General features: G+C 42.7%; 1 protein-coding gene across 2 annotated transcripts in view; it reads left to right on the forward strand.

Moving 5' to 3' along the window:
- PCSK6 (proprotein convertase subtilisin/kexin type 6) overlaps positions 1 to 24,592 on the forward strand; it is a 176,992-nt gene that overhangs the window by 37,878 nt on the left and 114,522 nt on the right. For both annotated transcript variants that reach the window (XM_079121928.1, XM_079121927.1), the window contains exons 2-4: positions 12,385 to 12,489; positions 22,600 to 22,710; positions 23,254 to 23,397. In XM_079121928.1, the coding sequence (XP_078978054.1) occupies positions 12,385 to 12,489; positions 22,600 to 22,710; positions 23,254 to 23,397 (360 nt within the window). The remainder of the gene's footprint in view (positions 1 to 12,384; positions 12,490 to 22,599; positions 22,711 to 23,253; positions 23,398 to 24,592) is intronic.

The raw sequence follows: 24,592 nt of genomic DNA on the forward strand, positions 1-24,592 counted from the left end.
ATCACAGGGCGAGCAGCAGGGACAGGTGGCATGAACCCATCCTCACTGCCAAATCGGCAGGGCCAAGATCAGGCAGCATCCCTATCCCAGGGGTAACCTGTTGTGAAAATAAACCCCATTTACTTTCTGTGTCTTCTATAACTTAATTCCTGGCCCCGGTAGATTCTGCCTTGATGGGAGGAAGGAGCAGTAGTGTGATTCTAAGAGCCTATCTATCATTAGCACAGAGTTAAAAGATACTCTCAGCAAACGGGTTATAGGAGTTTCACCAATTCTGCTTTGTCTTCTGAATCTAAGTTCTTTAACTTCCATTAGGAAAGGGGCTGGGAGGTCTGGATTTCTTGTTTTATTGCAATTAAAAATTTTTAAAGAATTTTTGAAAAAAAATGACAAAACTTACAGAAAAGTTAAAAATACAGTATAAAACTTTGAGACATTGGCAAGAACATTGCTGACCTGGTTTCTTCAGCCCTAACGCTCTGGTATTGTCTTTCACATAAACAAGGGCAGCCTCCACAGAACACAGAACTGTGCAGCACCTCATGGAAGTGAGGGGGGTTTCATTGGTCTGTTAAAAGCCTCTGATCCTCATCCCAATTCACTTTCCCCAGCTACCCAACAATGTTATGGTTTAGATGCTGAATGCTTCCCAAAGGCAGGTGTGTGAAAGACTTGGTCCCCAGGTGGCATTGTTGGGAGGTGCTGAAACCTTTAAGAGGTGAGGATTAGAGGGCGGAAGCTAGGTCATTGCGGGTGTGTCCTTAAAGAGGATTGTGGAACCCTATCCTCTCTCTCTCTCTCTCTCTCTCTCTCTCTCTCTCGCTCTCGCTCTCGCTCTCGCTCTCGCTCTCGCTCTCTTTTTTTTTTTCCTTCCTTGACACCATGAGGTGAGTAGTTTTACTCTGTCATGTGTTGCCTCGCCACAAGCAGCTAGGACCAACTGATCATGACTGGTTCCTCCTAAAACTGTGAGCCAAGAGAAACCTTTTCTCTTGGTAAGTTAATTTGTCCAGATATTTTATTGCAGTAACAAAAAGTTGACTAACAACCAGGAAGGATTCTGTTTAGTCAGGTTATATTTGGTCAGCAGGTCTTTTTAGTGATTAGACACTAGTATCAATGAGGTTTGCATTTGCCTCAGGCACACAGTATAAGAGAATGCTAAAATATTCAGTAATTAAGATAAATAACATATAATGAAGTATTAAAAAATAAAGTTAATGCATGAAAGTCCATAGTGAGCAAAATATCAAAAATTTAGAGTCTGGACTGATTTGTCCTTTACCTCTGGCTCCCTTATGGCTTTGCATGACACTGCTGTTGAGTCTCCTTTGGTCTGGGGCATTGCTGTGTATTTTCTTGACTTTCGTGACACTTTACATATTAGGTTTGCTAGGGATCTGATCCAGAGGCTCTCATGTGCTAAGCAAGCACTCTTCCTCTAAGCTACACCTGGAGGCAAGTTGTATACTCTTGACAGGAATGCCTTGGGAGTGGTCCTGCATTATCACCGTGTCCAACCATCGCTTAGCCTGCTTTCTGTTGGTTATATCACAGTGCCACAAATTGGGTAGGTTGTAAAGAGAAGAGGTATATTTTGGCTCATGGTTCTGAGGTCCAAGGTTGAGGGCCAGCACCTGGTTGGCTTCCTGCTGGTAGAGTCCTGAGGTGGTGCAAGGCATCCCATGGCAGAAGGCAGGGAAATCATTCTTATGTGTTCCTTCTCTCTCTAAGCCAACAGATTCAGTCATGGGGGCTACACTCCATTGATATTATCTAACCCTCGTGAATTTCAAACACCCACCTCTAAACACACAGGTGGATTAAATCTCCACCCTCTTATTACTTCACAATGGATATTAAACCCCTACATGAGTTTCAGAGGGAAGATACCACATCTAGACCTCAGCCCGTGCAGCTCATATTTGAATTTGTCCCATTGCTAGTGATGATCACTTGATTCAGATGATCTGTACCAGAACTTGCACTATAAAACATCTCTTTCTGCATTTATAATTAATAAGTATTTTACAGAGAGATACTTTGAAACTATGGGAAAGTGCCTATATATTCCTATAAAACTTTGAGTTTATTATTACTTCACTTTTGTCTGTAGGCACTCAGGGTTTCCTATTTTGGTCATTCTAGCTTACTAGAATGATTTTCTTATGCCCAGTTTGATCAATGGGAGCCCTTCAGTCTGGCTTATATGTTCTTCTATATCCTTTTGATATGTCTAGAGTTTGGGCCTTGGTTTCTGTTAAAACATAGTACTACAGGTTCCTCTTGTACTTTCTCTATACTAATGCTTAGATGAGCCATGTCACCAAGGAGCCCTGTTCCTTTTAGTGTGAAAATGGCATTTAGAAACCAAAATCCAAGCTACTGGTGAGTTCATTGCTTTGGGGGTTTTGTTGGTCCCATGCCAGTGAGAGAGTTGAGATTATGCATCTATATCTGTATACACACACATTGTAATAAATAGCTTTCTGTTACTGTGACAAAACACCTGAAACAAAGAACTTAAAAGGAAAAAAGATTTGTTTTGGTTTATAATTTTAAAGTTTCAGCCCATGGTCAGTTGACCCTGTTGCTTTGGGCCTGTGGGTGAGCATGAGGCTCTTTGTGGAAGGAGTGCATGGTAGAGCAAAGCTGCTTACCTCATGGCACCTGGGAAGCAGAAGATAGAGAAGAACTGGCCAAGGCCCGTTTATCTCCTTCAAGGAAGTTAGGCCTCTAATAACCTCTATCTTCCTGCCACTAGACTTCACTTTCTGGATGTTCTGCCACCTCTTACCTCTCAGTAGCACCACAGGTTGGGGAATAAGCATGAGATTAACACATGGACCTTTGGGGGACACTTACCCAAACTGAGCATGCCCACACTTGTATACATGTTTATTTCTCTACCTATATTGAAACATACATTTCAATACCATAGTGTCTTTCTAGTGTTTCTCTTTCTGTGTATCATTCTCCTCTCCAATAGTTAGAGATCTGGTTGCTCTTAATACATTGACGCATGTGATCAGTCCCCTGGGGGTAACCCATCTGCCATGTCCTCTGACTGCACCTACCCTGGTAGGCTCCCTCCCCACCTGCTTGGACTCTCAGTGGGCTGCTCTCTCCCTTGGATTCCTTTGGGTCCCAAAACCCAGCGTGGATACCTTCCTCACCTGCTGGGCTCCAGCAGTGCCTTGCTGTGCGGTACCTCAGGTCTCTCTCTTTGTCTCTTCCCCACACATGTAACATTCTGCCCCTTAGATGGCATTAGGATGGGATTTTTCAGGAAGAAGAAGATTTTTACACCTTATTTTTAAATCAAAAAATAACAAAAATAAATACTAATGGGGCATTGGAATTAAGAATCTGGTAAAATGACTAATTTCACATAGCTATAAAGAAATCTTTCCCTAAGCCATAATGAAACTTTAACTAGTAAACAATTTTAAACTGAGATCTTCAAAGTAAAGAGGGTAGGATTTCCCAGATAGCTATGTGGACAGTGAAATTATAGGCAAAGACCAAGCTCCTACGTTGAGGGCCCTCATCAGAAGCCAGATTATTTGCTTTGGCGACTTAAGGGAAGAGAAAATGAAGTCTGCTAAGTAAAAATTAATGATTTTTGAGGAATTTGTAGGAAATTGAACAGCTTAATTGCAGTTTGGGTGGATGCATGTTGAAGAAAGTAATTTTAGGGAACTGGGAAATTGTGCAATAATCTTAACTTGGGTCAGGATTGTAATTACTGCCATAACAGAATGTTGTTATGTGTATATGTGCCTGAAAATGGGAAGCAGTTTTTTAAAAGTGCTTTAAAAAATAACAAAATGTCCATTCTCTCTCTCTCTCTCCCCCCTTTCTCTCTCTCTCTCTCTCTCTCTCTCTGGGCTTCCTTAATTATAAATACCAGGTAACCCAGTGCTGGCTAAATATAGGTTTGGTGGCCATCTATATTTATAACTTTTTTCAGACGGAAGTCACTAGAGCGATACAGAATTAATTTGGTGTGTAGGTTTTTATGGGCTCTAATTAGTTTTGTTTTTCTTTAGCAGACCAACTGGGATCAATAACATTATATAACTGAACTCAGACGACCATGACTTTAGACATTGACTCTTCCAGGAAGCCAAGGCCCTCGGAAGATGCTGGCCCCAAAGAAACAAGCAGCTCCGGAAACCGGCACACTGCAGCTGTAGAGCGGACGGGGCTTGGAACATCTGTTTCCAGCCAAGGGCAGGCTTTAGGAGTGATAAAGTGAATAGTTTTTTTGCAAAGTCAGTAGCCTCATCTATGGCCCATTCATTTTTGAGACCTTGAATTGTGACATTCCCCGGCTGCTTATCAGCTGTTCCCCTGAGGCAGGATTGAGCTGTGCTGGCCTGGGAAAGATGGTGTGGCATTTGGTGAACTGACCAAAGTATGCATTTAGCCCATGCCTCCCCCAAAGCCAGCTTGCTGGCTCGCAGGCTGACAGATTTGCTCCTGTGTCTGCAGTCATGTCCATTGAAGAGCTAAGTGGGCGGATAGACTTTTGGAATAATCTGATGTCATTTGGGGTAGACTAAGTGTGCTCAGCAGTGGCTTTGCTGCAAATCAGACATGATTAATTAGATGAAACTAATTAATAATGCTAAGTCTTCTGCTCCTCCTTCAAGAAGGTAGAGAGACTCTGGGCTGGCAGCATCCACTGAGATCCATCAGATCTTCTTCCTGCCCTATAGAAGCAGTGAGGGAGTGTGAAGCTTGTATTAAAAAAAAAAAAAAAAAAAAAAAATGACAGGAAACGCTCTTCCTGTAAACTTCTCACACTTGACTTCTTCCCTCCTGGGTTTGGCTTTGCAAGCTGTGCTCATCCCACCTGAGGGCAGGAGAGCCCTCCTCAGAAGGATCTGCTGGGTGTGCTCACCAGGAATAGAGAATGTAAGCCACTTGAATGGAATGTCGGTTTATGCATTGCCTGCCTCTTGTCTTCAGAGCAGAGAGGCCAATGGGGTCTTGCCCAGGTCACACTGCAGTAGGCAATTTTCCCGACTCCACTGCTTGCTGCAGTCTGACCTCAGGACTATCTCAGGAGGGGTCTGGGAGAGGGCCAAAAGCAGGACAGCAGTGCCTGGGCTGGGAGGCTCAGAGGCATAGGTCAGCCTGCCTCTGGACTCGGGCCTTGCTGGACAACTCTATGTAGGTGGAATGGGGAAGACACTTCACCTGTGTCTCCTGGGTGTCATTTGGAGGAGCTGGAATTCTAATCATTTTTCTGGTATTTGAGCTCATCCTGTTTGGCAGAGGCCCTGAGGATTGACAGATGACATAGTTCCTGCCCTTGAGGAATTTATCATGGAGGGAAGGAATGGCGGGGAGTGTGATAGTCACATGAGGGCAGATTGGGCCTGGAAGGGGTTCCTGGAGGCAGTGATGCTGAGGTGAAGGTTGAAAAGAGAGTAGGAGTTAGTCTTTTCAGTAGAGGGAGCCAGCAGTTAGGGCGGGCCCCTCACATTCATAGTGTCACTGAATGGACAGAGGGTGATGAGGGCAGGGGCCAAGCCTGCAGCTGGGGTGGTGGTGACCTGGCCCCTTCATGTGCCCTGTGAATGGCTCTTATTTTATCATCTAAGAGGAGGAAGAATGGTATCATCAGTCCTAAGAGGCTAGTGGAGGCAAGGGGCTATCTGCACTGTGGGGAGGGGTGGATGGATCAGTTTTAGAGACCATTTAGGACCTCATTTTGGGAGGATTTAATGGTACCTTCCACCAAGACTTAGGAGGAGGAACAGATTGGGGGTGGGGAGCCAGGTGGCTGCTCTAGTTTGGGTGGGAGTCCTGTGCTGACCCCAGAGCTTGGCTAGGAGCTAGGGACAGAGATGGGGGAGGGTATGGCCCAGCCTCCACCATTACATTACAGTGCAGTGTGCTTGGGACTCACATGGGATGAGAAAAGCCATGCAGAGTTGCTGATGCATACTGAGCACGGAAGACCTGTGCGAACTGGTCAGGAAGGGAGGCACAGCTTCCTGGGAAGGGCTTCAACCTCTCCTGGAGTGGCTTCAGAATCCACATGCCCGGTGCAGCCAAAGCCTCCTTCTGGGGTCAGGTCCAGTCCATGGTGGGTTTGCTCCATCTGCTTGGGTGGTTCTAATGTACACTAAGGTGGGAGCCACCAGGGGTTCTGAGTTAGGCCAACTGGCAGTAGCCCCAGGGGTTCATTTAGATGTGAAGGCCTTGGGAAAACCAAGGACTCATCTGGATGCATTTTAGAGCCATTTGTTTATGAATCTTGCATAAACACACACACATAATTCAACGTGCATATTTGCATCTACATACATATATACACAAATATGCCCATGTCTGTGTATATACACACTCAAGTACATGTAAACTTGCATATATGCAACACTTGCACAGTCATATACATGCACATATCTGAATATATACAGGTGTGTTTGTACACACAAACATCTACAGACACCAGCATCTGAATACTTATATGCTGCACAATGATGCTTTGGATAATGAGGACCTACATATGTAAATGTGGTCCCATTGATTATAATGGAATTTTTAAAATCCCTCCCACCTTGTGACATAGCTGTCCTAACATTGTAGGGCAGTGCATTATCCCCGTTTGTGGTGATGCTCATGTAGACCATCCTACCTCACTGCCAGTTATGTGAAAGTACAGCAGTATAGTTATGTACAGGGCATAATGTTTAATAATGGTAAACAACATTGTTCCTGGTTTGTTATCTACTGTACTATACATTTTTATTATTATTTTAATGTGTACTCCTCTTATAAAGAAAGAGCTTACTATAAACTGTATGTGGCAGAACCAGCAGCAGTCTCAGACATCTCGTGTTTACTGATCTCCAGATTGCATCCAGAGGCCATGTCAAGTGATTGACTTAGACCATTAGTTTGTGTGACTCCATGATATTCCAACAACAATATCACCTAACAAAACATTTCTAAGAGTGAGTCTTTGTTTTAAAGTGATATGTGATTGCATGTGTGCATATATATACATATATACACAAATAGGCACACATTTGTATACATACACACCCACACAACTGAATATGTACTTGTATATGTACAACATTCATTCACCCACATACACACACAGAGTCATAGTGGAATATAATACATGGAACAGCATACGTATCTCCCATGGTCTCTTTACTGGAATGAAAGAAGTGAACACTTGCTGAAGTACTTGACTCTGTGTGAAAGAACCTGCTGCTGAGGACAAGGATCAGGTGCTTGGAATCCTCCAAGCAAAGACTGGCCTTAACTGTGCTAAGAGGTAGAGGGTTGATGATTAAGAATCCTGGCTGTGCTATTGATGTGATGTGTGAACTTAAACAAGTTACTTCAATGCTCTGTGCCTCAGTTTCCCCATCTGCAAGATGAGAACAAGCTTAATGTCTACTCCAGGGGTTGTTAATTCATTTGAACTTGAAGCTTGCTGCCTGGGATAGGTACATGCTCAGTCAGTGCTTGCCAACTGAGCCAGGAACACGTGGTGAAAGTTTTACTGAGCTGGGAACATTCAGTTAAAGTTGGGGAACTCCAGCTGGAGATAGAAGTTTGGGGGAGATTATCGTTTCCTGTTAACTCCATACCCTTTGGTATCTTCCTTATTTTGCACCATGTGTGTACATTATCTAGGTTTTTAAAAAATGTCTAATATAGCTTCCTGTTAAAGAGAAGTAAACTGCATTTAACTCTCCTCAGTGTGGGTCCTTCAATCTCATTTCTTCCAGTGGTCTGTTGAAAACATTTAGCAAGATTTTTTAATGACATGTTAATGATGTTACCAATCATATATACTAATATATATAATTATATATCCTTGTTGAATCAAGAGACATGATCATTCAATATTCAGCAAATGGCTTATTTTCTTGAATGGTGTACTCAGACTGGCTTCAGTGAATGCATTGTGCAAATACCAGGAGCAAGAAAGAGAAGAGGAACATATTGAAATTTTATGTTGGAACTTAAAAAACAATGCCTCCAACCAGTGGTCAGATTCACTGATGAAGAGCAGATGGAGTCCTGGGAAGGGTGCAGAGCTGAGCAGGACAGGAAGGCTGCCCGGGATGATGGGGGAAGTTTCTCCTATACCCCTGGAGAAGGAAGAGGAGGAAGGCACAGCCTGCATGTGAAGGTGGTGCTCTCTGTGCAGAGAGGCAGGCTGCTCAGATACTGGTTTGAGAAGTGGCATGCAGAGCCTGTGACCAGCACCCACTGGAGCAGAGCCAGTGCCTGGCATCAACCTCACCTCAGGATACTGCTGAAAAGCAGCATCCAGGACAGCCAGGCAGCCGAGCTAGGAAAGTGACTGCTGTAATATCAATGAAATGTCAAACAAAAATCAGAATATATCTGGGCTAGGTGTGTAGCTCAGTGGTACATTGTGTGCTTATGTGTAAGGCCCTGGGTTCAATCTTCAGAATCTCAGACACACACACACATGCACACACACAAAAAACAAACAAAAAAAACTGGTTGTTTTTTTTTTTTTTTTTTTTGAAGATAATCACCTTGAATTTTAAAAATGGTTATACTGCCCTTCCTACCTTTTTTGTCTGTAATTGTCCCCTCTTATCTGATTTCTGTTTTCAGCCCACCTCAGTCTAATAATATTAAATGGAAAGTTCCAGAAATAATTTATAAGTATTAAATGACTTTTTATTTTTAAATGACTTTTATAACAGCATATTGTTACAGTTGTTCAATTTTGTTAATCTCTTTACTGTGCCTAATTTATGAATTAAGCTTTATCATAGGTATGTGTGTATAGGAAAAAATAGTGTATGTGGGGTTGGTGCTGTCTGTGGTCTCGGCACCCAGTGAGGCCCTTAGAACATCATGCCCTGTTGGATAGCAGGGACTACAGTATTCTTATGAGTCCAGCCTCTGTCAGTTTGACCCTGAAGGTATACCAAAAGTTAAGCAGCAGCTTGAACCCTACTACATGTGTCTGTATGTCATTTGGAGTCAAAGGTTGTCACATGGGGAGAATGGGAAGGTTTGGGGTTCAGAACATCCATTATTATATCCAGTGTGAAACTGGGTTTACCCTCCCTGGCTTCAGTCTCCCCATGTGTAAAACGGGGCCATCTTTTCCCACAGAGATATGACTCCATTTTACAGATAGACCCATCCATATAATGAAATATTCTTCAGCCTTAAAAAGAAAGGAAATTCTGACACATGCTACAACACAGATGGATCTTGGGGATGTGAGAGCTGAGTGAAATGAGCCAGGCAGGAAAGGACAAATGTATGGTTCCACCAGAGTAATCAGATTCAAGTCTCTTCTGCAGATGGCTTTGCAAGGTCAGGGGGGTTGCGTTGGCTGATGTTCTTTTCTCTCCTGCATTGAAATTCACCTCTCCAGACCCTCAGCCCTCTTGCTGAACTGGATATAAGTGTCCAAAGAGATGTGGCACTGGCTACTGCTGTCCCCAGGGGCAGTTTTCCTGATAAGTCTGTGGGGATCATCTATCTGTTCCTTTCCTGCTTTGCTCCAAAAGAACAGCTTCCATCAGCCTGGACCCTGTGGGTCTTTGCTAAGGATGATCATGGAGGCCCAGAGGCAGGAGGCTGGAGGATCTTGGAACTTTCCTCAAAGGGAGGGTTGGCCACCTCTGGCCTGGCTTAACTGCCCAAAATCCAGGTGCTGCCCTGAATGGTTTCCTGGCCCTCTCTGCCATGGGCCTACTGAGGGTCAGCAGCTCTGCAATTAATCCATTCCTTTGCCAGTGAATTTCATTGAACTCTTAGTTTCTCTCTATCTCCAAATGGGATTTGACTTTAATGTCCAGAGTTAAAAGACCAAAATTCACCTCCCAGGGATGGTGGCCACTTATAAGCAAACATGTTGATTAAATACTGCTGTAGGTTGAGGCTTCCTGATTGCCTGTGGCTGAAGAGCAGGTCTAGTGGGCTTCAGGAGAAGTCTTTGGATGCATGTAACAATTCATTTAAGAAGGAAGCAAGGGGACTTAGCTGTAGGAAGATAAAGAAAAGTGCTTGTGTGTCAAATAGGGCAGAAATAATGAGATTTATTGTGGCAGAACTATGTCTTGAGGTAGAAAATAAACTGAGAATCAGAATCACAGGAAATGATATATCAAGTGCTTACTACCTGCTGGGTGCTCTGCTAACTCTTTCATACATACATATCTCACTTGAATTTTGAAGTAATCAACCCTGCAAGGTGGTCATTATTCATCTCATGAAGAAAGAAAGTCTCTGAGAAGGTAAGCTGAGGTCAGTCAGCAGAAAGGGGTCAATTTAGGTGCAGACCCAGATTTGATCTGAGAGGGAAGTAAAGGAGCCTTGGAGAGGAGTTAGGGAGAGATTCCATTTCCCAGAGCCAGCCACCATTTGTTGAATGCCCTCTAGGCACTAAACTAAGCACTATGTAGACAATACCTACTTGGATTGGCATGACTGTCCTATTATTTGATGTTCTATGTTTGTAAGCAACAGAAACATACTAGAGCAAATCAAGTGAAGAAGGATGTTCTTTATTTGCAAATTAAAGGAATATCACCTAATGCCAAGTATAAGAGGCAGCCAAACTGCCAGGATTGCTGAAAAGGAGAGCTGAAGGGTGGTAAAGAAAAGTCTGGCAGGGCCCTGTCTTGCATACCTGCTTTGTCTTCTTGTGCATAGATATGGAACTTGATACTTACAACATCCAGGTAACTCTGGGTGTCTGCCTAGGCCACTCAGCTCTGCTGGGGTCAGGTCCAGACAGACAGAATGACTGTGAGTGAGATGGGGACAGCCAGTGGGGTGCTGTGTTTTGGGTAGACTTTAGTCCTACTTAAGTAAGTTGAAGCTGTAACTCATATAGAACTCTCATAGAAGGTTTTACTCATATAGAATTGAGATTCACAGGGGTTGAATGACATTGCCTAAAGTCATGTGGCTAATGACAGGATTTGCACCAACTTATCTGACTGAAACCCATGTTTGTGATCATTCACATATAAACCACTGGAGAGTACAATTACAATAGGTCCCCCTGTCTGTAGAGGAGATATTCCAAGTGTACCTGAAATTGCTAATTGTGTGTGTGTGTGTGTGTGTAAATACACATACATGCACAGACATGCATATATACTATACTAATGGTATACGTATGTAGTTATATAATGTATATATTCATGTTTTATATATGTAAAATATATAGTATATTAGGCTAATTTTGTGTGTGTGTACATATATATATGTATAGATATATGAGCACATGCTGTTTTTCTGAAGCATACATATACCTGTGATAAATTTTAAAAATTAAATTAGGCACCGTAAGAGATTAATAATAGAACAATTATACCAATGTACTATAAAACATGAATTATTTATTTCTGGAATTTTTTCCATCTAATTTTTTCATACCCCAGTTAATTGCAGGTAATTGAAGCAAGTAAGTGAAAACATGAACAACAGGGAACTACTATAGTCTTAAATTGCTCCTTTAATCAGAAGATAGGAAAGAAACGAGGATGATTTCACCTGAGAAGGGCAACATGGGAGTCTGTGAAATTCAGTCTCTTTGTTTTAAAAGCTCTTCCTTCGAGGACAGTGACTGACTAGCAGTTTTCTATAACCAGTAAAAGTTAGAACATGAAGCAGGCCTCTGATAATACTGTCCATATTCAGGGTCATCTGACATGAGGGCAAGTCTGCGCTACCTGGAGGGCCAGTGAGGGCCAGCCCTTCTTGAGGACCAGGGTTTGGGCCACCTTTTCTGTTCCGTCCAGCCCTCAAATTGAAATCTGTCCTGAAAAACTGCCCCTGGTAGAAAATTGGGACACGAGAGGGGTTTGAATGTTCTCATCTGACCTTTTCACAATCCCAGAGTAGATGATCATGTTTTCTTTGGCTTTCTTGTTGCTCTTGAAAGTGAGTGTTCATTCTTAGATATTTCAGTTTACCCATGGGGTGGAGGGGATGGAGTTTGTTTATAATGAATATTTTGGTGTAGACCTGACTTGACACTAACTTAGTTACTTCAGGGATGCTTGACCTGAAATGAACACTAATTCATGTCTAAAACACTTGGCCAAGATAGTACAAACTTTAAATGATATTTACCTACCACAAGATTTGACAGAGTATGTGCTTCACTGGAAGTTACTTAGGGTTGTTTATCTAAAAAGGACTATCTAAACCTACCTTCCGGTTCATAAACACTGAGTGCCAGAGATACAGGTGGTTAGCATGATTGGGGTGGGGGGTGTTTCTTTTGGGAGCACAATAAGCCTCTCACTTAAGGGGAAGGGCTTTGCGGGAAGGGGGTTTGAAGCTGTTTGTAAGACAGTATTAATGGATGGTATCCTGCTTCTTGTTTTGCAGATTGGAAACCTGGAAGATTACTACCATTTTTATCATAGTAAAACCTTTAAAAGATCAACGTTGAGTAGCAGAGGCCCTCACACCTTCCTCAGAATGGACCCCCAGGTACACATGGGCAGGATACTTTCCTAGGGACCAAAGTGTTCGCCTCTGCAGTCCTAAAAATAACTGAGTCTTCATTGTAATGTCACTCTAGATAGATGTTAGTTTCCATATTTTCTTTAAATGAAACAAGGCAGAGTAGAGCAACTTATCAGACCATTTTAAGTGCTCCAAAAAATGGGGTTCCTCATTGGGCTTGAGAGTATAAATTCCTGGACTGAGAGTGTAGCTCAGTGGTAGAGCACTTGCCTTACATGCATCAGGCTCTGTGTTCTTCCCCTAGCACTGGAGGGGAGGATATATAAATTATTTAATTGGAAGTGACATTCACATGAGGGTAGATCTCTTGATATTTTAAAAATCAACAGAATACACAATAATTACAAGATACATATGTAAATTGTACCCATAAAGCAAAACCACTAGACTATTCAAGCAAATATTTTAATAATAAAATTAGAGATTAAACAGTTTAATGTTTTTGTGATTGTCATTAACACATACCATAATGGTTATCATGAATTTTAAAACAGGGGCAATAAGAATATTTTTTTTCCTTAAAAATTCATGTGATCTCTGAGATTAAAACTAACATGATTTGAAAAGGGGCTATTTATTGGGGTGGTTAATTAGACTTCCTTTCTTATATAGATTCGAAATCAATATATGACCAATATCAGTCAATAAATACGTGGTAAGTTTAAAATTTTAAGATGGCCAACTGAGCCTTTTGATGAGTTCATTAATTCAACAGGTGTTTTTGAAATTCCTGCTCTCTGGCTAACTCTGCCCACAGCAAGGCCCATTGAGCTAGTCAAGGGCTGATTACAACTGAAGCAAGAAATAGAAAAAGATATGATGTATCACAGGACAGTGAGTGCCAGGAAGGAAAATGAAGTTCTTGTCAGAATCAGTAGCAACACCAAGAAAGAAATGTGGCTATTGATGAACCATAGTTTTAAATATGGAAACCATCTTTTATTAAAAGCAGTGTGCTAAATGCTAGTCTGGGCTCCTAGCTGGTATACAAAATTATTTCTGCTAATCCCAGAGAACATTTATAATACATTTTCCATGGAAGAATGGGTCTCAGTGTTCCCCAAACCACCCCAGACAAGCATGGCTCCTTTTGTATTGACAGATCTGAGGGAGTGGGAGAAGCAGTTTTTCCCTGGGCCTGTACTGAATTACCTTTCTCTGGAATATCTCTATGAGGGTTCTGTTTTGAAGCACCTGAGGAAGTGGTCCCCATGGAGCTCATGAATATATTTCTTGAATGTATTTCTGAATTCATCTTGTAGACGGATGGATGAATGCATAGATAGATGGACATACTGATGGACAGATGGATAAGTGAGTGGGTGAATGGATGGATAGATAGGTGAATAGATAGAAAGAGATACAAAACATTCTGCAAACCCCATTTTTCCTTCACAGCAAGGAAAGGAATTTGTTTATTAAGGGATTCCTGTGTGCTTAGGCACTTTAATATACATCATCTCACCTAATTACAGGGGCTATGATTATACCTACTTGCACTCACACCATGGAAAGTGCAGGAATGGTTTTCAAAGGGACAAGTACATTTTCTTCCACTAGTAAGCAAGGCCAAACTCTGGTTTCTCTTATCCCCAGAGTGGGGCAATTGGGGAAGGACAAGCAGAACCCATCGGTATGGGTACTCTGCAGATTATAGTATGGAAAAGGTAGACTGTAGTGTGGGTTTTGTGAGGTTGAAAGTGGCCTGTCATCTGTCATCTTGGAGAAAATGCTAAGCTAGTAAAGAGTTGCGGCACTGCCCCACACAGTTTCACTTTAAGCAAGCATTCCATCTGCCCTGTGAAGACAACATGCTCCTTCATCTGAAGTCTTTGGAGCTGTTAGATTGCTATCACACAGAGCGTTACAATGAATGGCGTGCTATTTGCATGCAGAAAGCCCCCTACATAGGTGCACTCTGCAGAGAAACCAGGGCAGTGGTTTTCTAGGTTCCCGTTTCATGGGTGCTTCCAAGAATTAAATCTGTTTCAATTGTTAGACTGGAGGCAGAGTCAAAATAAGGAGCTTTAATCTATAGTTTGTCTACCTCCTCTATTTTCAGTGACTAAATTTTAAAATTTTAATGGTATTCAACTGATGGTTCTTCCCTTCCTTCCAAAAATATTAACTGTGAATATTAATAGTGAGTGCAGTTACCCAGCTGGTCTCTGCACTGGTGAGCCCACAGCAAAATGTGGGACAAGAGGCTTGTGCCTGTGCGATTCGTGCAGGTGGTGGGGACGGGCTGGACGGAGGGCTCAAGTGTCTCAGTCATGCCTCCCTCTGCAGTGTCTGACCTGCTCCGTTGATTCATTTTAGGTGGGTCTAAAGTTCTATATCCACTTTGAGTCTGAGGGCGAAGTATTCCCAGTAATCAGCTGGGCCCTTGAAAGAAACAGAAGGAAAGATAGACTTGTTAGGCAAAGATTCTGGCAGTTAAATTTTTTCGAATAAAAATCCCTTTTCACAGAGCTTCTTAATAAGCTTCTGGCAGGGCCGCTATCAAAGCATCCTGCCAATAAAGAAGAGAGAAAAGGTAAATAGCCTGACCATCCTAGCCCTGCCTGCAACCTCCACATGATTGGCTGATTGTCTCCCACAGTTCCAATTAAAGTTTTAGCCCCAGGGAAAGCATATAGACATCTGAACCAATTATGAATTCAGAAATTCCTCTGTTTACATTAGTCCAGTTTTAAGGCAAGCCGAATCAATTAGCTGTCAGTGTGATGAATATTTACTTGCCTAGTCATTCCAATTAAATATTTGGTGAAATTAGCTGTTTTATATAAGTATTTAGTGTTATCTTTCACTGCAGTGCATCTGAACTGTCTTGTACATTAGAAGAGCCTTTTTATGACACCTTAACATCTGGAGAGTTGTGTAATTAATATTATCAATAAAAGGAAAAGATGATTTAATATTATTCAGACACTGGAATGCAAAGTTACCATTGTGTTGGAATGACCAAACTGGAAATGAATGTTATAGGACTTAGGATAAAGTTCAATGGAATACAGATGGTATTTTCTTTAATTAGCTCCAGTCTCTATTGTATAAAAGTGCTTTGATAAATGATAGAATTTACTGTCTATCTCAACATAACATAAAAACTTATAGAGTGTACATGTGTTACAACATAACAAAACACACAGGAAGGACAGGCCATACCAGGACTTGCTTCTTCAATCACACATATACTTGCGTACACACACAGTTACACCCTTATTAAGTGTCTTTTTGCCCTGACCCTGTGCTAACATTGCGCCATTGGTTTTTCTTATATTTTTAATTACCTTTATTTGATTTTTTTTTTTTTTTTTAACCATCTTTGAAAAGGGCCATTTTGCTCAAATTGCTTTGTTGCTCAGCCCTATCCTGGAGAGAACAGCCCAAGTGTTCTCAGCGTGCAGTATCAGTCACTGGGTTTTTCCAAGGGCTGTCATTTAAGCAAACTGAAAGCATTTGTTTTTAACTTGTTCTTTTGCCAAAAGTCTGGAGAAGGGTGGATATTACAGGCGCATCAGCCAATAGCTGAAAGGGCTCACAAATTTTTTTTAAATTACTTGTTCTGATTCCATTCCAAACTGGCTTATAGTTAGACGTTGCTGCCTGTGTCTTCCAAACCTTACATTTTAGCGTGATGACTCGGGTTCAGCCCTTTCCTTCCCTTCAGTTTTCAGCCAGATGGATGACGGAAATGGAAAGATAAAGATACTATTAGGGAGGCCCTCCGTGGCTCCTTCCTGGGCTCTGGGAGCCTTCAGTTTGATTCATTTCAGTACTTGAACATAACGAAAGTTGCAAAAAACAGTTTCAAAGACTGGAGTAGGCATTCTGTTTTGTAGGATGGGACTTTGCCCCCAGAGTTTAATCAGAGCTCAGGTTTCTTTCCAGCAGTGATGCAACGTTTAAGCAGATCTTTCCATTAACCACAGATGGAATTTTATCTGACAGTTTTGTGTGCTAGAGCCATTCGAAGTGCAAACAAACAAAAAGTTCCTGGCAAATAACAACACACAGGCAGTAAGTGACCAAATTGGTCTCAGGAGTCAATGAATTGTGTCATGGCTGGGAGCAGGAGCAGGCTACTGCCCAGGCTGGGTCTCCCACGTAGAGAAGGAGAACACTGGCCATTCTAACTGACAGTCCCTTCTGAGCAATGCAGATGACAGGGACGAGTCATCTTTCCATAGTTTTGATACAACCTAATGGTTCTAGTGGCATGGCTCCTTTGAATTGGTAAAAAGTTTGAATTTTAAAATATACCCTAAAAGATGGTGTTTTATTATTGCACCTGCATACTCTATACTTCCAATTAGGTGTCTCAAAGACACCTCAGAGTCAACATGTCCCGCACTCGGGCCACCATCTCTGACTCTACCTCTGACTCAGAAGCATTCCTCTGCATTCCACACGGAAGCCAGCAACCGCCCTCTCCCAGTCTTGTCATTGGTTGGGGCCCCTTCCACCTGCTGCTCAGTTGGCCCTGCTCACATCTTATCTCCTGCCTTAGGCCACACACATATCTTCCCTCCCCTAAATCACAGCGTGGCCCTCCTCACGGGCTTCCTGTTGTATCCTCACTCCTCCACCAGTCTGCTCTCCCTGCTTCCAAGAGAACCTATGAGATACACTGGCGCCTCCATCCCTAGGATGTCCTACCCCTCCCTCCATGACCCTCCTTGATCTGGCCCCTGAGCTCGGCCACACTAGCCTTTAAAGCCTTCTTCCACTGACTTCACTCTTCCTCTTCATTCAGCCTTTTCACAGACTGTTCTCTACCCTCCCCCACCTCTCTCTTCCCCACCCTCCCTTTTCGGCTCGAATGTCCCTGCTACCGGAAAGCCTGCACACAGTCCTCAGACTTGGCCTGCTCTTCCTAGCAGTTGTATGTTTATATTCTAGATTTAGCTTTGGATCGGGAGCACACAGCAGTGTTTGGTGGAAACCTTGAGGACTAGTTCAGTGCACTTGAGATCTGGTCAGTGACAGCACTGACAGGAGAGCTGCGTAAGGTCCCTGGGAGGCTTAGATCAGCAGACTGGGGAGTTTGTCCAGTATTCCAGACAGAACTGAGGAAAGGCGATGAGAAGGACCTGGTCTGTAGATAAGAGGAACTTGTAGGTAGGCTTCTAGACTGAGTTAGAACATCTTTTGTTCTTGAAACATGGAAACCCATCTCTTATCAATACAGTATAAAGTTCTTGAGAGCCAGGGCCATGTCTCATTTGTTTTTATTCCTTTATCAGTTCAGCAGCTTCCTAATAAATAGTAGACAGATGCTTAGTAAATGTTTATTGTATCTCAATTTTCACAGATTAGTCTTATGTATACAAGCATATCTGTTATTTGCTTATCAGCTCCTCTCTAAATATCTTAGATATAAATTGTGGCTTACCTTGGTTAATTTATAACAAAAATTCTAAAGGGATCTGGAATTAATGAAGCCTTGTCCCAAATTGCTAAAGCTAAAATAAGTACTAACAATGGCTGGACCTTGGGCATGTTGACTAGCATCTGATTTCATATGTATATTACTCTGCTAGGGCTGCTAGGGCCAAGTGCCACACACTGGGTGACTTACACAACAGAAATTTATTGTCTCACAACTATGGAGGCCAGAAATCTCACATCAAGGCATCACAGGGTTGGTTTCTTCTGGTCTTTGCAGATGGCTGCATTCTTACTGTGTCCTCACATGGTCTTCCCTCTGTGTGCATCTGTATCCTAATCTCCTCTTCTTATGAGGACACCAGTCAGATTGGATTAGGGTCAACCTTAATGACCTCATTTTAACTCAATTACCTCTTTAAAAAACTATCTCAAGGGGCTGGGGGGTGTGGCTCAGTGGTAGAGTGCTTGCCTAGCATGCGCAATGCCCTGGAATAAAAAAGGAAAAAAAAAAAAAAAAAAAGACCATCTGCAAATACAGTCACATTCTGAGCTACTGGGGCTTAGGACTTCAATGCAAATATCTGGAGAGGTACACAGTTCATCCAAAATGATAGATGAAAATAGACTATGGCTGCCTATTCTTTTGTCTGTGACTGGAGGGCAGTGACAGGTATTGGGAAGAAGGGTACTTCTTGATTCTTCTCAGCAAAATGAGAACTAAGTTACAAATGAATGAACAGCTTCAGTTTCCCACTATCCCATTTCCCAAATTAGCAAAACAAGTACTGTCATCTCTCTTGATAGTCAAGCAGGGATCTTCTAGATCTTAGCTGATTTCCCACAAAGAAAAAAAAAAAAAAGAAAGCCAACAAATACCATCCAGTAGCCATTAATACCCAATCACATGTTTAACTCAGAAGTCAGGTCTAGTTTTGGTTGTACTATATTTTAAATCTAAATTGTTACTTCATTTCTTCCTTCAAGGAACTTAGTGATCTCCTTTTGAATGCCACATATTACCTGACACTCAAACATATTGGTGAACAGAATACAGATCCTGTTCAGGTGGGGCTTGGTGGGCAGCAGAGGATAATCACTATATCCCTGTGCTAGTCAGCTTTCTATTGTTGTGACAAATCCCTGAGATAAATCAACTTAAAACTAGAAAAAGTTTATTTTGGCTGTGGTTTCAGAGGTGTGAGTCACTTGGCCCTGTTGTTTGGGGCCTGTTGTAGCACAGTCCATCACAGTGGGAGTGCACAGGAGACATCCTTGACCTTGTGGCCACTAGGAAGCAATGAGATAGGCAGGAAGAAACCAGGGTCCCAATATCCCCAAAAGGGCATTCCCCAAATGCCCTAACTTCCTAGGCCCCCGTCCTAAAGGTTCTGCTATGTCCCCATAGCACCTTGTGCTGGGGACCAAATCTCAACTCATGGGTTTTTTAGGGGCACTTCCAAGCCATAGCAACCCCAAATCCATCCTATCACAGATAGGGTCCAGGATCACTCATTTTTAGGCTTTCTTGGGTTTAGGATTCATTTTCCAAGTTGTGTGTCTGTGATTTTGGAAGGTGAGTCAATGTGTACCACTGTCCCCTCCCCTTCCTTTTTACGAAGAAGGTAAGTCTGAATACCCCATGTAGATATTATGAAGCATCTGGTGAAGAGACCACTGCCTGAAGTGTCAGCGAAAGTGAGAGTGCGAGCACACTCATTCTGCCCACCCGTTGGTGCTAGCCCTCTTAGTAGAGGGAGAATCCTTTAAATCCACAGTACTTTTCCCAGCACAGATAGTTGCATACATAGGGTGAGATAGTCCAAGAGTCGAGTCTCCCACCCTCTCTTCTTCCCACCTGACCATTTGTTCACAAGTTGTATGGAAGAATCAATTCCATGAGTGGCATATGCTCAGAGGCCCTCAATGATGTAGTTCTTTATTTGAAATATTCCTATCACATACATAATGAAAGGCCTTGAACGTACATTGAACATGCAAGCATACCCCTTTAGCTTGGACAGGTGCTGACTCCGTTTGATGGAAGAGTTCAAGTTTCAGTTGCTTGGTTGGGTCTTTGGCCTTTCCAGAGTGGTCAGGTAGCTTCAGCCTGAGGGGTATCTGAAGCAGAACTTTAGCATCTAAAGTGGGAGCCAGGTGAATTCACATTATCTACCCCAGACACATGGGAAGACTCAGTACATCTTTGTCTATTATGCAGAGAAATCAGGGAATGTGAACCTGGAAAATGGTTTCTTCTTTGTGGTGGGCAGGAAGGAAGACAGGGATTCAGTGGATTCCCAGGGACAGATGAAGTGTAAGGCAGTGATTAGAGCGGAGAAGAAGAACCAGGTGTCATTGGCTAAGTCAGCCTCTCTGTCCATGCTGTCTGTACTGTCCCCAAACCTGGCAGATAATCTATCCTACTCAGTCCCATCAGCCTGGCACTGTCTTGGCTGTGATCGGAGACTTACAATGAGCAGGCTTATTAGCAGGGACGGTGGAGGGTGAGATGGTGCCTTTGGGAGAGCCCCAAGCCATGCCGTGGACTCTGTGCAGTCACTGCCTACCATCAGAAATGTGTGTCAGCATGGGGTTCTTATCAGAGCCCAGCCATAGTAAGGGGCTCGGATGCCCAAACCCTATCACCCCACTCGGCAGCAATTTCATGATTTCTGGCAAATGTCTTCCCACATCACCTGATTCTGAGAGAGTTGCCCACTTGGGTTTGAAATAGTAGAATTCACCTCCTTCTCTGACTAGAGTTGCACTTTAGTGGGCACAGAAGTCAGAAGGTGCTGGATGGTATTAAGGGCAAGTTGTGAATCCAGGGCTCAGCCTGGCAGCACTGATGGAAATGTCCCAGGGAGGTGGGAGCCATGAGGAATCTACATTCTGCCGTGTTTTATAACAGAATGTTTAGCAAATTATGAAATATCATCCTCGGTATTTTAAACCAGGTAAAAGCATTCTAGTTCAGGAGTAATATATGGGGAAGTTGGAAAATGCCATCAGTGGGCATTATGAACAAAATATCTCATTTTATAGTTTTATTTTCTGTAGGCATATCTACCAGTGGTAATTATAAATTATCTAGGACTTACTGCTGAGGCCCTTTTAGTGTCTAATCCAAAATTGATTTTGAGCTCTCTGCAGTGTTTCTAAGGAGCCCGGTCTGCGGGTGTTTTATAGGCAATCACATTGGTGGCGGTACTTCTTTCTAAGCATTTTGTCTTGTACCCCAAAGATGAATCCCCCACCCCAAACTGTGAGGCTACATATAGGAGTGTTCTGCCCTCCTCCCTCAGGACACTAGGAAGCTGAGGCTAGGAGAGGAGGGGAAGTCTTGCCCCAGGCCTGAGGGCACCTTTATTCCCTGCCTCTTGGCCTTCAGCAACACCTTACTATGACAGTTGGTCAAGCTTTCAGGACTAGCCTGGAGTCCCCAACCTTGATCCAGTGGCCTCAGAGTCACTTGGAGCCCCCTGCTCCTCCTCCTTTTTTCCTCTTCCTTCTCTTAGGTCCTGATCCCCCGCCGCCACACACATATACCCTAACTCTTCCAGGCAGCCTGCCCTGTTCAGAGCCACACCATACTCTATTGCCTGCTTGGCAGGAGCCCCCGGACTATGGCACAGACTCTGTGGGAGCAAGGGCTGGTGTCCATCCTTCCCATGCTGCTAGTCTTGAGCCCTAGCACCAGGCTGAACCCCAGCTTCAGCATTACTGAATTAGGTGGGACTACCACAACAGACCAAGGAAAACATTCCCACTCCCATGAATTCTTTCCCCAAAGTCCTTTAAAAATGATTAAGTTCTTCCAGCTTGAAAAGAACATGCACATACATAATGATAATAATGGCTGTGCCAGGCACTGGCCCGAGCATTTGATACACACTGTTCATATTCTAGCCCTTGTGACAATGCTTGATGATCCCCATTCTATAGATGAACAAACTGAGGCCAAGGAAGGTAGCTCCCTGTTCTGTGTCTCACATCAGGTGAGTGTGGAGCTGAGTTTTGAATCTGGGGAGCCTGGCTTTGGATCCAGGGATCATTTTAAATACCATAAACCACCTTTCATATGTTGTTCTTGATCACAAAAGTAAATCATACCGATTAAAAGAAATACTTAAAAGTCCCCAAAGCAACATAAAAATTTAAACTTGCAATAATTTCACTACCCAGGAATTGCTGCTATTGATATGTTGCTGTATCCTTTTCTAGATTTTTCTCTGTGCATGTTTTGATACCATGTTTCTAGTGGCTGCCAAAAATTCTAATATATGAATTATCATAATTTACTTATTCATGTCCTCACTATAAATCAATTTCCAATAACAGTTTGACCAAACAATTTATTTCCTCTCTTCACTTCTTCCTTTCCCATACACGTATTTCCTTTATATTTGAAGCAAGTCACTTGTCAATTTTTTGGCAACTTCACAAGGCCCATATTTTTTAGTAGAATAACTTCAAAATGTATCGTGCATTATTATTTTTCCCTCCACATGTAACAAGCAAGTCATATTTTTCCAAATGCAGTCACCTTGAAGTAAACACCTCCCAAATATCTACTATGACCTGATATTCTTGCAAAAGGAAACCTAGGCACCTATAGAGAGGCTACATAAAATTAGGAGCTTGTTTTTAAAATGAAGAGTAATTGTTTCTTCCTGGTAGGTGAAATGGCTCCAACAACAAGAAGTGAAACGCAGGGTGAAGAGACAGGTGCGAAGTGACCTGCAGGCCCTTTATTTCAATGACCCCATTTGGTCCAACATGTGGTACATGGTGAGTAGAGTGTGGGCCTCTGTGCCCCAGGGCATTTGCTTTGCCATCTGGGTTTCTGGCATGGGTTAATTTCCTCCAACTGAGCTAAATTCCCAGGACAACACCAGAGAGACACACTTCATTTTGTGTATAACGTTCCTGCTTCAAGGGGTGATAGTACTCTCATTCTATAGTATTCTCATTCACTTCTTTCTGAAATTATGTGGAAGTATAGGGTGGGCTCTTTGAGTAGGGAAGTGATTTGATGCAGGCTGTAGGTCTAACAGGATGGTGAAGACTTGTCCTGGACAGAGTCCCAGCTCAGAGGTGATGCCTGAGGAAAATGACAGATTGCCAGGTGCAGAAAAAGCCAGGGGAGCCCCCCACCCCCACGTTTATTCTTCCTGGGTCTAGGTGTGAGGAAGAGAGTCTTGCCTGCTTAAGGCCTGGGCTGCTGTTTCCTGTTACTTATTGCAAGTGTAATCACCTCTCTGGTCTACACGGTATGTCCGTTGTGCGTCAGGAGTGTCCGCGTTGGGGGCTTTGTATCTTCTGTGCATACAGCATTGTGGCGACAAGAACAGCCGTTGCCGGTCAGAAATGAACGTCCAGGCGGCGTGGAAGCGGGGCTACACAGGAAAGAATGTGGTGGTCACCATCCTCGATGATGGCATTGAGAGAAATCACCCAGACCTGGCCCCAAATTATGTAAGTCAAGCCTTGGAACTGAGTGTGAAGATGTTCAACCATGCTAGTTATTCAATAAATGCAAATTTTAAAAACAGAAAATTGCTTTTCACCCCAGCTCATTAAATTAGGCAAAAACAAATTTAAAAAATACCACAGTGCTGGGGAGCACTAAGGAAATAACCATCCTGCCACCTGTGAATGTCCTGGCCGGAGAGAGGGATTTGCCTACATGTCTGAGGAGTTGCACATATTTCTAGGAATGGAGACTAAAAGACCAAGAAGCACCTGCACAGAGGTGGTCATCATACGAATAGTAGCTACATGGACAATGTTTAAACATGTTCTTTGAGGCAGGTGTGGTAGCGCATGCCTGTAATCTCAACTGTAAGGTTCACAAATTCAAGGCCAGCCTGGATGACTTGGTAAGACCCTGTCTCAAAATAAAATATGAAGAGCTGAGGGTGTAACTGAGTGGTAAGAGTGCCTGCCTAGCATATGCAAGGTCCTGGATTCAATCTCCAGTATAAAAAAACAAACAAACAAACAAAAAAAAAAAAAAAACTAAAAACTTGGGCTATGGATCCAAAGAGCCTGGCTTCCTATCCTGGTTCTGTGACTTACCAACTCTGAGACCTTGACCAAGTTGCTTAACTTCTCTGTACCTCAGCCTCACCATCTGTAAAATAGGGGTAATAAGAGGACTATCTTACAGGGTTATTATAAGGATTAAATGAGCCCATATATGTAAATAAGAGAGCCTGGCACATAGTAAATATGATAAATGCATTAAATACTCTAAGGAACCTGGGCATCTAATAGTGGCTAAGTAAAACATATCGTACCCACTTAGTAGATAATTGTATAGCCTTTAGAATTGAGTTTTGAAGACTGTCAGTAATACTGGAAAGCTTTCGTGATATGTTTTCAAAGGAGGATAAAAATGATATGGTTACTATCATACGTACGTAAGCAAAAATGTATGTATTGAAATATAAAATTAAGGAAAGTCTGACACATAAGTCAACCCAGTTTAACCTTGAGGACATCATGTTAAATAAAATAGGCCAATCACAAAAAGACAAACGCTGTATGATTCCACTTATGTAAAGTACCTAAAGTTGCAAAATTCTAGGGACAGAAAGCAGAGTGGTAGTTGCCAGGGGCGAAGGAGGGAAGAACGGAAAGTCGGTGTTGAGTGGGCACAGAGTTCCAG

Source organism: Sciurus vulgaris (assembly GCF_902686455.1).
Source record: "Sciurus vulgaris genome assembly, chromosome: 2".
In the NCBI taxonomy this organism is placed as follows: Eukaryota; Metazoa; Chordata; class Mammalia; order Rodentia; family Sciuridae; genus Sciurus; species Sciurus vulgaris.